Here is a 16,683-nt window from a genome sequence, read left to right as displayed (position 1 = left end):
GTCAGCAAAACTAAAGAGATGATCGTGGACTACAGGAGACAGCGGGGGGAGTGGACACCTCCCCATCCACATCGGTGATGCTGAGGTTGAAAGGGTCGGCAGCTTTAAGTTCCTCGGTGTGTACATCACTGAGGACCTTTCCTGGACACTGCACACGGACACAATAACAAAGAAGGCGCCCCAGCGGCTCTTTTTCCTGAGAAGACTGAGGAAGTTTGGCATGAACGCCAGCATCCTCACAAACTTCTACAGCTGCACCATCGAGAGCCTGCTGACGGGCTGCATTACAGTCTGGTACGGGAACTGTTCTGCCCACAGCCACAAATCACTACAGAGAGTGGTGAAGATGGCACAGCACATCACTGGCAACTGTCTCCCGGCCATTCAGGACATTTTCTACCGGCGGTGCCTGCGGAAGGCACGCAACATCATCAAGGACCACAGCCACCCAGCACGCAGGCTGTTCTCCTTGTTACCGTCAGGCAGACGATACAGGAGTATGGCTGCGCGTACCACCAGACTTAAGAACAGTTTCTACCATCAGGCCATCAGGCTTCTGAACATAAATACATTTCAAATCATATATGTTGATTATTTTTTAATATTGTCTTTGAAACTATTTTTAATTGTCTTTTTACGTTACTAATGTCATTTTTATCTTATTTATCCTCGGAATATTACTGCTGAGGTGACCCGTTGTCTTGTCAAATACATTTCATTGTACTGTTGACCCTGTGCCAACCTACATATGACAAGTAAAAATGTATTTATTATCCATGTTCTCCAGAGATGTTGCCTGACCTGCTGAGTTACTCCAGCACTTTGCGTCTATCTTTGGTGTAAGCCAGTACCTGTAATTCCTTCTTATAACGATTGAAGAAGGACCTTGACCCGAAACATCGGTCCTTTTCCCTCCAATGATGCTGCCCTGATTCATTGAGTCCCTCTCCCCCCCTCTCCCCCCCTCTCCCCCCCTCTCCCATTGGGAAGGGGCTTGGGGGGGGGTGAAGGAGCTGGAGTTTGGACTAAGGTAGTTTGGGAAGTGGGGCACTCAGCAGCCCTGTGTTTGTGTTCCACTGTGGATGCTGAGACTGTTGTTGAAGATATCCAAGGCTGAATGGGCAGTATTTGGGCATGAGGAGAAGCCGGAACGATGGGGCTTGGGCTGTTCAGTGGATTGTAGGTACGGATACATCAGCCTGAGAAGATCACCCTGGAAGACAGAGTGGACTCCAGGATCTAGAATGAGGCTCCAGTGAAGTGCGGTGGGAGTGTTGCACTGTTAGCAGTGCCCTATTTCAGATGTGGCACTAACATGAGGCGCTACAGATGTGAAATCTGTATGAAACTAGTTGGCCTTATTTTTCTAACTTCAAGTAACCCTTGCCTCATCTCTCTCCATCCCTCCCATACCTAAGTCGTACTAGCATCAAAGTTGTCTTGTTGAGTCTCATTGTCTGTAACCCGTTTTCACCTAATCCACAACTAACAATGGCCTGTTTCCATTATCATCGTTACTTTATCATTCATTCATTTGTTCTATATCAGACTATATCACTGTCTATAATCTCTCGTGTCCCTTTTCCCTGAGTCTCAGTCTGAAGAAGGGTCTCAACGTCACCTGTTCCTTTTCTCCAGAGATGCTGTCTTGCCCGCTGAGTTACTCCAGCTTGTGTCTATCGTTGATATTATTTGTGGGCAGAGCAGTGAGTTCTTTCCCCATATACTGGCCAATGTTATTCCTCACCTGACATTAATAAAACTGACATCTGGTTGCTATCAGACAGTTTTTTCAGGGAGCTCATTAAACACAAATTAGCCACCATCCTCCCTACATTACAGTAGTGAATACACTTGGGAAATATCCTATCGACTCGTGTGGCATGAGATGTCCCTGAAAGGAACTTGAAGGGTGTCACAGAATTAAAACTTTTTTTTTAAAGAGTCGCTTCTGGTTGGAATAGCCACGAGAGAAACAGTCCCAGACAGGTCAACGCTAACGTACATCTGCAGGAGAAAACTGCAGATGCTGGTTTACACTGAAGATAGACACAAAATGCAGCTACTCAGGAGAAAAAGGATGGGTGACGTTTTGGGTCGGATAGATAACGTATATCTATTCCTTTCTCTGTCCCTCAAAAAATTGTTGTTCCCTGTGGAACTGGCCTTCAATTCCCACACTGACCCATCTGTCCTCTGCCTCCTCACAGCCAGGTTTGGGCCAAACACAAACCAGATGTACAGCAGCTCGTATTTCACCTGGCATGGATGTTGAATTCTCTAATCTCTGGTAACCTGCGCCGTCTCAGTCACTTTCTCTCTCAATAGACAATAGACAATAGACAATAGGTGCAGGAGTAGGCCATTCAGCCCTTCGAGCCAGCACCGCCATTCAATGCGATCATGGCTGATCACTCTCAATCAGTACCCCGTTCCTGCCTTCTCCCCATACCCCCTCACTCCGCTATCCTTAAGAGCTCTATCCAGCTCTCTCTTGAAAGCATCCAACGAACTGGCCTCCACTGCCTTCTGCGGCAGAGAATTCCACACCTTCACCACCCTCTGACTGAAAAAGTTCTTCCTCATCTCCGTTCTAAATGGCCTACCCCTTATTCTTAAACTGTGGCCCCTTGATCTGGACTCCCCCAACATTGGGATCTCCTCCCATCTACTTCTCCTCCTACAATACCCTGGCCCTCTCGCATATAACATTATTCCCATAATATCTCCCATCCATTATCACCCTGTTTCTTTCCCCCTTCCCCCACAATCTACTCCATCTGGCCATCCACCTACTGGATCTCCTCCCATCTACTTCTCCCTTGTTGTTCCCATCTGAACTCCCACCATCCATCCCTCTTTATTCAGTTCCTCTCTTCGCCATCCTTTCTTACCCGAAACTAGAGACTTCTGTTCTCTACACCCCATCTCAGCCTCTGTCATTATCTCCCCCCTTCCCTTCCCCACCTGGCTGTTTTTTTGCAATCAATATCTCGTCGCCTGGATCCAGCGATCGCCTGCTAGATCTTGCCCCATTCCCTCCCCACACTTTTTATACTGGCTACTTTCCCCTCTACTTTTTCAGTTGACATGAAGTGTCCTGACTCGAAACATCAACTGTCCATTTTCCTCCATACTGAGTTCCTCCAGCAGCTTTCCTTTCTTTGCCACAGTTTCTAGTTTCTAGTGCCTCTCTGGGCTTGTGGCACTCTTGTTAATGGGAGCATATCCTTATTCCTGCTCAGGGCAGACTGAACAAATATGGAACTGGCTCTGTTAGGATTCTCTTGGTTCATGACTTAAGTGCAGTTATCTTTAAGTGGGGAAAGGATTTAAAAAGTGCTTTTTACACAAAATTGTGTTTCAGGTGACACTAAGTTGAGGAGATCATCCAGGGTTTGATTTCCTGCTGAACTCTGCAGCTGCTTGGACTGCTAAATAAGTTGGCTAAATAAGAAAGGCTTGCATTTATCTCGAGCTTGTCCCAACACACTTCACATTCATTTCTTTAAAACAAAACTTTTGAAAACTGAGAATGCAGGAAAGATTCAGCAGGTCAGGAAGCATGTTTGGAGAGGGTAACAGAGTTTCTGTTTCAGGGTGGTGACTTCCAGAAGTTCTTGAAGTGCGCTCAGTGTTGTAGTGCAAGAAATGCTGCAGTCAATTTGCATACAACTTAGTCCTGCAAATAGTAAAGTGATAAAGCTATTATCATCTGGTTTACTGATGTTGATTTAGCAAAGTTCAACTGGAGATCAAACTCTGACAGATTTTCCTTAACAAGCAACTCCCAAAACCACAGTCTTTGTAAAAAGGCATAAAAAGCATTTCTCACTTTCAGCATAAATGTTCACCAGAATACCAGGAAGAATCTCTTTGTCCTTCTTCAATTTAACATTTCCTCTGCATGGTGGCACAGCGGTAGAGTTGCTGCTTTCTAGCGCTTACAGCTCCGTAGACCCCGGTTCGATACCGACTATGGGTGCTGTCTGTATGGAGTTTGTACGTTCTCATGACCGCGTGAATTTTCTCCGAGATCTTCGGTTTCCTCCCACACTCCAAAAGGCGTACAGGTTTGTGGATTAATTGGCTTGGCATAAATGTAAATTGTTCCTCGTGTGTGTAGGATAGTGATAATGTGTGGGGATCGCTGGTCGGCATGGACTCGGTGGGACGAAGGGCCTCTTTCTGCGCTGTATCTCTAAACTAAAGTAACCATGGCATCTCCGAGAGTGGTGAGTTTCATTGGCGGCGTGCCCGTCTAGGTATCTGGAGTGGGACTGGAATCCAAGCCTCTCACCTCCTGGGACAGAGTGCCAGTCAGCACAGTGATGGAACAAGGAATGGTGAGACCGCTGCTCTCAAGCAATCTGCCCTTTCTCTGCCCTCCAATAACAAACAGATTATTTAAAATGATCAATTTAAGATTAAGAGCACGAGAGACATTTGATCAGATTCCAGCTGTTTGGCAGTAATCGAAACCTGGCCTTTCTCACACTGAAGTGGGGCCAAGTCCTGACAGCAGCAGGATCTTGAGTGATATGAATTGACTGTCGTCCAACCCATTGTATGGGGGTCACTTGAATTGGGATATAAATAGAAATCTTGGAGAGGAAATCCAAACAAGCGCAATCTACTGGAGAGAAAGGAACCAAATTTGGAACAACCAGTTAGTCTGGGCAACACAGAGCACAATGCCAATCATGTGACATTGCTAATGTAATATATCATCTCTGTGGTCTGGATACGAATCTATTCTCCAAGTATATTTGCATTGTGGTACAGGAAGCATATCTGCCATAGTATTGCTTTTATAGAACCATGCAGTGTGGAAACAGGCCCTTCAGCCCAACTTGCCCACACCGACTAGCATGTCCAATCTACACTAGTCCCACCTGCCTGCATTTTGGCCCATGTTGCTCTAAACCTGTCCAGTCCATGTACTTGTCCACGTCTTTCATCCAGTGCTCTGCTTCCAGGATCCCAACTCATTCACTATCATTGACCTGCATGGACACTATCATTGACCATACCTGCTGGAGATATCAATCCTGATTGCTTCAGGGTGCGTCTCTGTCTCAGTCACTGCCCCAGTCGCTGCTTGTCTTATCCCTTCCTTCCACTGTGCTGCTCCATTATTCTCATTATGATTCTCCTTCCCCTCCCCCCTCCCCCCCCCCCCCTCCCCCCATCTGTTTCACTCACGGCAGACCAACACTGAAATACTGCAGGAGTGGTTTGGAGACCTGATCGTATCCAAAATGGGCGGCTTCCCAAAGCAATAAATGTGAACTAAAAACAGATGTTGGAAGCGCTCCATTAGTTAGGCAGCATCTGCAGACAAAGCGTTGGTTTCTCCTTCGCCACCAATACCTCGGCCTCTACCACCCCTCAATGCAAGTGACCTAAAGATAAATCAGAAGTCACTTGTCATGGAATCTTTGAGAGAACCAGCGCAGAAACAAGCCTTTCTGCCCACTGAGTCCGCGCCGACCATCAAGCAGCAATTTACAATAATTCTACACTGTTTCCATGTTTTATTCTCTCCCCCCCCCCCACATTCCCACCACCTTCCTCCAGATTTTACTGTTCACCATTTACAGTGGCCAATTAACTTCCCAACCTGTACGTATCTGGGATGTGGGTGGAGGCCGGAGCACCTGAAGGAAACCCACACCGTCACTGGGAGGATGTGCTAACTCCGCACATCCAGCACCCAAGGTCTCTGGCGCTGTCAGGCAGCGGCTCTGCTCACTTTGCTGGGACTGATGGGGAGCGGGGCTGCCTGACCCCTGATGCTGTCTGTGGAGGGTTTGCACATTCTCCCTTCGACCATGTAGCTTTCCACTCAGTGCACTGGTTTCCTCCCACCTTACAAAGATGCTGCGTTGATAGCTTAATCGACCACTTTAGATTGCCAAGGTGAGGGATAGAATCTGAGGGGCGTTGATGGGAAAGGTTGAGGGAACAAAATGAGATTGGAGCAGGATTAGTGGACAATAGACAATAGGTGCAGGAGTAGGCCATTCGGCCCTTCGAGCCAGCACCGCCATTCAATGTGATCATGGCTGATCATTCTCAATCAGTACCCCGTTCCTGCTTTCTCCCCATACCCCCTGACTCCGCTATCCTTAAGAGCTCTATCTAGCTCTCTCTTGAATGTATTCAGAGAATTGGGACGTATGTGTTTGGTGAATGGCATGGATTCAGAAGGCTGAAGCTTGCGTTTCTGCTTGTGTCATCGCCGGCCATTTTTTGCCCGTCATCTTTCTCTTCGAAGATCGACACAAAATGCTGGAGTAACTTAGTGGATTGCTGTAAACCAGCATCTGCAGTTCCTTCCTACGCATTTTTCCTGCTCCACTACAAAATCCCCTCAAGGTAGTCTACTTTGAAGAAGTTCGTATCCTCTCTCTGACGGGAGTTCTGTAACACCCTCTCTCACTGCTCCCCCCCCCCCCCTGTGATAACCCGCTGAGTTACTCCAACATTTTGCACCAATAGACCAGACAATACAACATTACCCAGACGTTGCAACATTAGCGACACAATATGCGGGCAAAGGAGCTTCACTGCTCACCAACAGCTACCTTATTTCACCCCATCACAGGTGCTCTCTGTTCCACCCACTGGCCTCTCCCTCTGCTGCCTGGACTAACTCCTTTTCCCTCCTCAGTTCTGATGGTCTCAAATTTGAAATGTTAATGGATTCTCTTTCAATAGATGCTTCCCCACCAGCTGAGTGTTACTTACAATTTTGCAAAGTGGCTTTGAGAACATCCTGCTTTGTGCACAGAGTGGTGGAAATCTGAAACTCCTAAGAAGCACTGGTGATTCCTGACCTCCCAACCCACCTCATTGTGGCCCTGACACTTTTTTAAAATCTGCGCTTTCTCTGCAGCTGTAATGTTGCATTCTGAACTTTGTTTCCCTTTTCATTTTGCACTACCTGATGTTATTGTGCACGGTTTGATTGTAATCATGTTGGAAGGATTCACCTGGATAGCACGTAAAACATAGTTGTCACTGTTTCTCTGTACACCATTACCAAATAATAAACTAACAACTGAACCAATATCAGGAGGCAGCTGTGAATTGCTGGATTATGGGTAGTGCGGAGATTACATCTGTGGATTATTGATTCAGTGACATGATTTCAAATCCCAGATGGATGACCTGCTAATGTGACTGATCCTTCAACCTACTTGGGTTGTGTGCAGTTAAGGATGAGGAATAAATGCCTGGGGCACCCGCATGCTAGTATCACACTGTCAAGACTGGCATTGTGAGTGAGCAAAGGTAGGAAGGGGAAGTGAAGCCACAGCACTGTCGGGCAGGACAGAACTGAAGGGCTGAGAGGCCTCTTATTCCTGGGTGAGTGGACGGGAGATCCTGTGCTGCCTCCACTGTTGTGGCAATGGAAAGTTTTAGCCAGAGCTGGACTATTCTTAAGCTGTCAGAAGCAGCAACTTGTCTATTTAATTCTTCCCGTCCGGTTTTTAAATTCCCAGAAGGAGACGGATTGCTTTGAACTGGGTTTCATCCCATGTGTAAACCGTGGGCTGCAATTAAAATTCCTCATTCCCCACATTCCCTGCGTTTGTGTGGTTCTGTTCCTGTGGGGAAGTAAAGGAACTTCTCCGAGCCTCTGTTTACTTGGAGCACACTCGCATTTTTGCGATTGAAAGATCACGTAAACAAATATGGACAGAGACTGATGGAAAATTTATAACACAGAAGGAGGCCATTTGGCCCTTCTCATCTGTGCTATGACTTGGAAAGAGTGGGGTTTCCAATGTCTAGCAAAACTCCAGGGTGACCCAAAACACTTTTCAATTAAGATCTGTTTTGAAGTATTGTCAGTGTTGCGGGAAACACAGACCCAAGATGTCAAAAATTACAATGCGTTTGTTAAATTATCTCAGTTGTGGGCTAAACAGTTGTCAAGGGCTTCAGGAGAACTAAAAAAACAGAGGCTCAAAACAGGAGATTAAAAACACCAAGTGCTGGAAATATTCAGGTCGGGCAGTATCCATGAAGAGAGAACCAGTCACCAGTTCAAGTTTTTAAAAAAACCTCCTATTCTCTTCTTGGAAAGGTAATTCTGAAACACATTGGACCGCTCTAAATCTGACTCCTTTCAATTGTGATTTGCTATGGGTACATTAACTACTGTGTGGAGTGGTCAGGGTTTGCTGATTCCTGTGTAACAAAGTACAACGATGCAAAGTTTGAATAAGCCCTTGTTTGTTTTTTTCCATCATTGTTTGCTTATTCACAGTTGTGCAAATATATTTAGTTTGGAGCCTCCAATGTACAGAAAGCGGCAGAAAGTCGAGAAAATAGGATAAACACCCAGTATCTGAAGGGTGAATTCTGACTTGCTGTGATTGCTTTCGACAAGCTTGGCTGCTGTACACAGTCAGATCCCCCACTGCAATAGACACCAAGGTGATAGACCAGCTCATCTATTTTTAGTCGGTCACCTTGTGGGAATCGTGTTGGTTTACAGAGCTGCCAGCTCCATTAGTCTGAGGTGACCCACTGTAGGGTGGCGAGGGCGATCAGCTGTGGAGAGTTGCACAGCACATAATCAGGCCCTTTGTCCCGCCATGTCTATTCCAGGAAATCTCTCTCTCCCCTCCCTCTGGCAATGCCCCACCCCTCACCAGGTCTACACCGTCTATTGGTCACATGATTTGACCATCCTCTTGGCCCTCCCTTTACCCACCGTCACTAGGAAGTGAATGGACTCTTCCTTATCTCCATGGGCCATTGGTGATCAAGCCAACTCACTTCCACGTCCTTCAGTCTGAAGAAGGGTCTCGACCCGAAATGTCACCCATTCCTTCTCTCCAGAGATACTGCCTGACCCGCTGAGTTACTCCAGCATTTTGTGTCTGCCTTCCACATCCTCAAACATAATATTTATGCAAACAACAACAACAAATAAAAAATAAAATAAACACATTGTCCTTATGCGAGAGATAGACACAAATTGCTGGAGTAACTCTGCGGGTCAAGAAGCATTACTCCAGCATTTTGTGTCTGTCTTCGGTTTAAACCAGTTCTTTCCTACATATTTCGTCTGGTCTTTATGTCGATCTGGTTGCCTTTACAAAATGGTAGGACATGGCATTTGGGCGTGTGCGGCCCAACCAACTAAAGTAGTTTTAGAGTAGTTTTAGTCTCACTCATGTGACTAGAGTCATACTGTATGGAAATAGGCCCTTTGGCCCAACTCAACCATGCTGACCAAGATACCCCAGGGGAGGATATTCTTGCTATTGAGGGCGTGCAGCGTAGGTTTACTAGGTTAATTCCCGGAATGGCGGGACTGTCATATGTTGAAAGACTGGAGCGACTAGGCTTGTATACACTGGAATTTAGAAGGATGAGAGGAGATCTTATCGAAACGTATAAGATTATTAAGGGGTTGGACACGTTAGAGGCAGGAAACATGTTCCCAATGTTGGGGGAGTCCAGAACAAGGGGCCACAGTTTAAGAATAAGGGGTATGCCATTTAGAACTGAGATGAGGAAAAACTTTTTCAGTCAGAGAGTTGTGAATCTGTGGAATTCTCTGCCTCAGAAGGCAGTGGAGGCCAATTCTCTGAATGTATTCAAGAGAGAGCTGGATAGAGCTCTTAAGGATAGCGGAGTCAGGGGGTATGGGGAGAAGACAGGAACGGGGTACTGATTGAGAATGATCAGCCATGATCACATTGAATGGCGGTGCTGGCTCGAAGGGCCAAATGGCCTCCTCCTGCACCAATTGTCTATTGTCTTTTGTCTATTGTTCCATTTACCAGTGATTGATACATATCCCTGTAAATATTTCCTATCTATGAACCTGTCTAAGTGTCTTTTAAATGCTATAAATAGTACCTGCCTCAACTACCTCCTCTAGCAGATTTTTCCATATACCCACAGCTCTCTGAGTGGAAAATGTTGCCCCTCAGGTTCATATTAAATCTCGCCTCTCTGACCGTAAACATATGTCCACTGGTTCTTGGTTTCCCTACCTTTGTGCATTTACCTTATTTATTCCTCTCATGATTTTGTACACCTCTATAAGATCGCCCCTCAGTCACCTGTGCTCCAAAGAATAAAGTCTTACCTGCCAAATCTTTTCCTATAAACTCAGTCCATCGAGACCTGGCAACATCCTCATAAATCTTCTCTGCTCTTTCCAGTTTAATGGCATCCCTTCTACAGCAGCGTGATCAGAATTGAACACAATACTCCAAATGCAGCCCCGCACACTGAGGGGCTGTCTATCGGCAGGGTCTTGTCAATGGGGATCATGGCAGCTTTTTATATGCACTCCAGTTAGTAGTAGTTTACTTTTGTGAAAATAAGTTTGTTTTTGGAGCGATGCTTAAAACTGGCAGGGAAGGAGAGTAGATCCTGGTGAAATTCTAACACTTGGTGGAGAGCAAAATAAGACACAAGTGGAAACTACGATCCGAGCCAACAGACACATTCCCTGTGCAAAGTGGAGTCAAGCAATGCTGTATCTTTACTCCAGCCTCTCTCAATGTACACATTGAACTGGACGTGACACCTCTGGAGTGGGACTCATCTGCAGGACACTTGGGGAATTGTTCTCAGGGTGGAGGATTCTTGGGTCAAAGGGAATATAGGCACAAAATGTTGGAGTAACTCAGCGGTACAGGCAGTATAGAAGGAATGGGTGACATTTTGGGTCGAGACCCTCCTTCAGACTGAGCATTAGGGGAGAGGGAGTTTATAGATATAAGGAAGTGTAAGAGATCAAAAGAGATGAGATCAAGGAAAATGTAGAGTAGACCATTGTTAGCTAGGAGAAGGTGACAACAAAGCAGGCAGAGATGCAATGTAATCAGAAGGACAGTCAGAAGGGTCGGAGAATTAGGAAGGGAGAGGGACCACACTGACCTTTCTGTCCTGGGCCTCCTCCATTGTCAAAGTGAGGCCTAGTGCAAATTGGAGGAACAGCACCTCATATTTCGCTTGGGTAGTTTACACCCCAGCGGTATGATCATTGACTTCTCTAATTGCAAGTAACCCTTGCTTTCCCTCTCTCTCCATCCCTTCCCCTTCCCAGTCCTCCGACCAGTCTGACTGTCCCTCTGATTACATTGTGTATCTCTGTCTGTTTTGTTGTCACCGTCTCCTAGCTAACAATGAATGGTCTATTCTACATTTTTCTTGGTCTACATCTCTTTTGATCTCCTACACTTCCTTATCTCTGTAACTCCCTCTCCCCTGACACTCAGTCTGAAGAAGTATCTCGACCCGAAATGTCACCAATCCCTTCTATCCGGAGATGCTGCCTATCCCGCTGAGTTGCACCAGCATTTTGTGTCTATATCTTTGGTGTAAACCAGCATCTGCAGTTCCTTCCTACACACTAAGGCTAAAGGGAATAGGCTTAAGGTGAGATGGGAGAGATTAAAGGGGGGGCCACAGAGGGCTCCCTGTTAAAGAGGGCCGCACCTTTACTCAGTGGGTAGTCCGAATGTGGAATGAGCTGCTGGAGGAAGCTGTAGAAGCAGATGTAATTAGGACTGGGTCAGCATAGGCAGTTACTTCTATTCACTCTGCAGGATATCACCCATTTTTTTGCCTTTTGTCGTTGATACTGATATGTGCAATGACCTCCCGTTGCTCCACCCTTCCCCTTGAGAATTTTCTGGAACGGCTCGGAGACATTCTTAACCGTGGCAACTAGAAAGCAACTACCTGGTATTTTGTTTTGTGGCCATCGAATCTCTTGTCTGTCCCTCTAACAATCAAGCCTCTTCTCACTACATCTCTCCCCTCCTCTCTATCCTTCCCAGTCATGTGAAACAGTTTGTGAGATGGTGCTGGGGATCTTTCAAGCAATATTATTTCCCCAAGATTGAAATTCCTGGCTGCAGTGGCAAGAGGGGTTCAGAGACATGAACAGTTGTGACTAAGCCCCCAGATTTTATGTTCAGTTGAGCAGTAACTTTGAGGTCTGGAACTGTGGAGTGCAGAGTACAGGGAGTATGTGGTTTATTCCAGGATTCTTTTTGACTGCACACACGTACTCAATGATACAAACTATGTTGCTAGTCTTTTTTATAAAAGAAAAAGGAGGAATGAAATCAGTTTAATTACATTTCTAACTAATTTGCTAGATTTTGAATTCCATCTGATCTTTGAAACTCTCCAGGTCCTGTTTGTGTTGATCTTGGAGGTTGAGAAGGTGATGTTGATAGGGTGATGTTGATAGGGCATCCATCTCTGGATTCTCCCCTTCATTCCTTCAATTCTCTTTAGAAACATAGAAAATAGGTGCAGGAGGAGGCCATTCGGCCCTTTGAGCCAGCACCGCCATTCATTGTGATCATGGCTGATCATCCACAATCAGTAACCCGTGCCTGCCTTCTCCCCATATCCCTTGATTCCACTAGCCCCGAGAGCTCTATCTAACCCTCTGTTAAATCCATCCAGTGATTTGGCCTCCACTGCCCTCTGTGGCAGAGAATTCCACAAATTCACAACTCCCTGGGTGAAAAAGTTCCTTTAGTCTTGTTCCTTTTTAGCTTTTTTTGAGTTTTTAGAGATACAGTGAGGAAACAGGCCCTTTGGCCCACCGAGCCCACACTGACCATTGATCACCTGCACACTAGTTCCATGTCATCTCAGTTCCACACTAGGGTCGATTTACAGGTCAATTAACCTACAGACCTGCATGTCTTTGAGATGTAGGAAGAAACTGGAGCACCTGGAGGAAACCCACGTGGTCACAGGGAGAATGTACAAACTCCACATGGACAGCACCCGAGGTCAGGATTGAACCCAGGTCACTGGCGCTGCGAGACAGCAGCTCTTACCGCTGTGCCACTGTGCTGGCCATAGACTTATTCCTTTTTTAATTTTCCTTCAGCTTCCAGAGTACATTCAAATTCCCACTCTTCTCCCATTCTTCCCTTGGGTATCTTGCATTGAGATCAAATTGTTTATGTGAACCTTTTAGATCCTTTTCTCAACTCTAATTTTCAGAGCCACATATCTCCATATCTTTACAATATCCCTATATCTAATTGCTTCAGACCAGCCCAATCTTTTCAGCACACAGATCATATTACTCCATAAGCTAAACGTTACTCCATAACTCTGTGTTAATAGAGGCATGACTCATTCCTAGCTTGTGCAATCAGTATAGACCTGATTTCTGGTGCTGGAATGCTTGAACTAACAACTTTCTGACTCAAGAGGCAAACCGAGGAAGCCAGTTTGCCATGTGGGTCCTTATCAGACACTGACTGAGGCAGTCAGGGTGACACAAACCAACTATCTGCTGGGGTCTCCTCGAACTCCACCCCCTGCTGTGTTTCATAAGGCATGTGGTGGACATGTTACGCCCACCTCACTTGAGAACATAACAATGAATTTTCTTCAGCCATCGCTTAAAAGGGCAGGGTTCCTGTGAATAGTCCTATTGTGCGTTCCCCATTAAACTGAGAGGAGAAGCAGTGATCACGTCAGTGCAGCAGTGAAGTTGCGACTTAAAACAATGAACTTGCTATAAATGTCTGCCTGCAATACGTCATGGATTAGATGACATATCCTGCTATTGAATCCTGTCAATTGTACAACCACTGCACCTTGACTTATTCTGTGGTTTCCTTTGGGCTTGCTGGTTAATAATTCTCTATCACTCGATTGTGATAAACACCCTATAGTTAGCAGATCGTCTTGCGTCTCTATGATGCCCTAGTCCAAGCTGAATCCTAACCGATGCAATTTTGCCTCTGAGGAGATTCACAGGGCTGATGTGATTAAACACACTGGCCCACAACTCTGCCTCAGGGCCTCTCATTCCCTGCGTTTGCAGTACAGTGCAGTGTAGATGTATGAAGCTTTCATGAATACGGTCCTTCTCCAGTGTAAAAAATCTTTGCTGCTCATTCTGGGACGTAGGTAAACTGAGTACAGTGCCACTACCCAGAGTGTGATTGTGCTGACCTTTTTGGGTGAAGGGTTAAGGATGTTGTACCCTGTTTATTGGTTGTGGTGAGTTTCCTCCAAGGCGTAGAATTTACATTTAAGTCATATTTTCCAAATGTGGGCAGGCAGGACTAGTGGAGACGGGGCATTTTGGTTAGCATGGGCAAATTGGGCCCAAGGCTCTGTTTTCCTGCTGTATTGACTCTGTGATACTATGACTATTGTTAAGGCTTGTTTAGATTGCTAGTGCAGCACCACGGATCTTCCACATCTATGGTATAAATAACTGGGTGTGTGTCTTGATCAGTTTGGATATCATCCACTGTTCTCAAGATTCAGCTCCTTCTGACCTATTTCCCAATCATCCTTGTATTCACTGACTTGGACAGGTTCAGTATCATCTCCCATTTAAAAATTCTGATCTTCGTTTTCAGATCCTTCCATAGTCACATTAATCTGTTCCAACACTACAATGCACCCAGATCTCCGTGTATCTCCCATTCCCGACGGTCACTGCTAACGTTCACCACTCCATCCTTGGTGGTTGTCCTTGCAAGACTCCACACTTGGCTCTCTCATACAGTTACTCATTAAAAGCCACTTTCTTAACCAAGCATATGCGGGTTTGATGAAGGGACTTGGGGATAATGCTCTATATAAAGGCACATTCTGTATGAAGCTACACTCTTGACACTGACTCCTGCTCTTTTTCAATTGCAGAGATTTCAATTCGCTTAAGAAGGACGATGTTTATGAGAACAATAAACTGGTAAGTGGCACAATATGTTTGAGAGGGAGAGATTTTCAGGTTAAACTTTCCTCAGTGTGAAAGCAAAATAATGCTGATAGTGGAAATCTGCAGGAAAGGAAGGAAAACGTGTAAGATCCAGGAAGCCATCGGGGAGAGAGAAACTCAGTTAATGTTTTTGTTCCACTGTCTTTTGTCAGAATTATAACAGTTTTTAAAAGTGGACCGATTGTAATGAATGGTAGCAGATCCACCTCTGGGACCAGCGCACACACAGTCTCCTGGCTTTGGCGCCATCTTGGGGGTGGGGAAAAGGACCTACCTTTAGAATGGAGAAGAGGGGGTGTTTCTTTAGCCAGAGGGTGGTGAATCTGTGGAATTCGTTGGCACAGACGGCTTTGGAGGCCAATTCATTTGGTATTTTTAAAGCAGAGATTGAAAGGTTCTTGATTAGTAAAGACGCCAAAGGTTATGGGGAGAAGGCAGGAGAATGGGGTTGAGGGGGAAAGATAGATCAGCTATGATTGAATGGCGGAGTAGGCCGAATGGCCTAATTAATCCCTCATCAACTACCCGTTGGGAAGGTGACAAGAGAGTCAGACAAGGTTATCCTTTATTGTGCTGTGCCTTTTCAAATGATTATTTATACCGTTTATAAATGATTATTTACACAAACTGGTTATTGGCAGCATTCCTTGGATTGTTTTGCTGGTCGTTTGTTCCCTACCGATGTTTGGGTGACTGCCCAAGCTGACGTGGGACTGTTACTTTCTCGTTCCTTGGCTGACGATGCCTGTATTCCAATCCTGGCATGTTAAAGGATGCTCGTCAAACACAGGTTTCCCTCATCAGTCTGACTGTACTGTATTCGAGGAAAGGTTATCTCTTATGGGGGGGAAAAGGCTTTTTTACTTATACACTCTCCAGTTAACTCACATCTCTTTGGGATGTGTTTGGAAACCAGAACACTGGGGGAAATCCACACAATCACCAGGAAAATGTGCAACCTCCACACAGACAGCACCCGAGGTCAGGATCGAACTCAGTTTCGCTGTTGCTGTGGCGAGGCTGCTCCACCACTGTGCCATGCATCTGTGTTGATTCCTGTTGAACTTTACTCCCGACCCTTTTCAGTTTAATTGCTGTAGTAAGGAATTTAAAACAAGAGTCCCAACGCATCATCGGTCCATTCCCTCCACGGTGGTTGCCTGACCTATTCAGTTCTTCAATACTTGTGTGTTTTACTCGAGATTCCAGCATCTACAGTTTCGTGTGTCTCCAATGATTACAGTGTTGTTTCCCTCTTTGATCCTAACTGGACTATTGTACACTCTTCCTGATTATAATAGCAGGACAGCTTTCTTGGTGAAGATTCTGAAAGCCGGAGGTCTGAGAGATGGGAAAATTAGTGCATTTGCCTTTGGGGCAAACATGATATTGGCTATTTTGGCATTTTGGGATGAATTTGGAAAAATAAATAACGTTTTAGGCAAATTGCTCACCCTGGTGAGAGCTTTCAGTGGGAGGGTCACAGGATTGAGGGACCAGTGGATTGGGGCAAACACTCATCCAGGGAACACATCTGCCAATAGTGCACCTCCTTTCCGTCCCTGGGGGGGAATCCTAAAGTACATTGCATTGTACTTTTTCCACCAGCATGTCGCTTCTAAAGTGATGGAATCCCTTTGGCATTTTCTGCACAGCAAAATCCCACGCACAGCACTAGGAAGGCCATACCATCACCTTCTCACCCATCTCTTCAAGGTTGTTGCAGGTTAAATTTTGGCTTGTTCATGTTTACATGCATGTTGCTCTTAGTTTAGTTTAGAGGTACAGCACGGAAACAGGCCCTTTGGCCCACCGAGTCTATGCTGACTAGCAATCCCCGCACATTAACACAAGCCTACACGCACTGGGGACAATTTACCCTTATACCAAGTGTACAAATCCAAGCCAATTAACCTACAAAC

General features: G+C 45.7%; 1 protein-coding gene across 2 annotated transcripts in view; it reads left to right on the top strand.

Moving 5' to 3' along the window:
* Positions 1–16,683, top strand: part of micall2a (mical-like 2a) — a 73,981-nt gene that overhangs the window by 4,185 nt on the left and 53,113 nt on the right. For both annotated transcript variants that reach the window (XM_078418502.1, XM_078418501.1), the window contains exon 3: positions 14,686–14,734. In XM_078418502.1, coding sequence (XP_078274628.1) covers positions 14,686–14,734 — 49 coding nt within the window. The remainder of the gene's footprint in view (positions 1–14,685; positions 14,735–16,683) is intronic.

The sequence above is a fragment of the Rhinoraja longicauda genome, chromosome 21, assembly GCF_053455715.1.
Source record: "Rhinoraja longicauda isolate Sanriku21f chromosome 21, sRhiLon1.1, whole genome shotgun sequence".
NCBI lineage: Eukaryota > Metazoa > Chordata > Chondrichthyes > Rajiformes > Arhynchobatidae > Rhinoraja > Rhinoraja longicauda.
The sequence above is the reverse complement of the archived record's forward strand: the minus strand, read 5'-3'. Positions and strand labels throughout refer to the sequence as shown.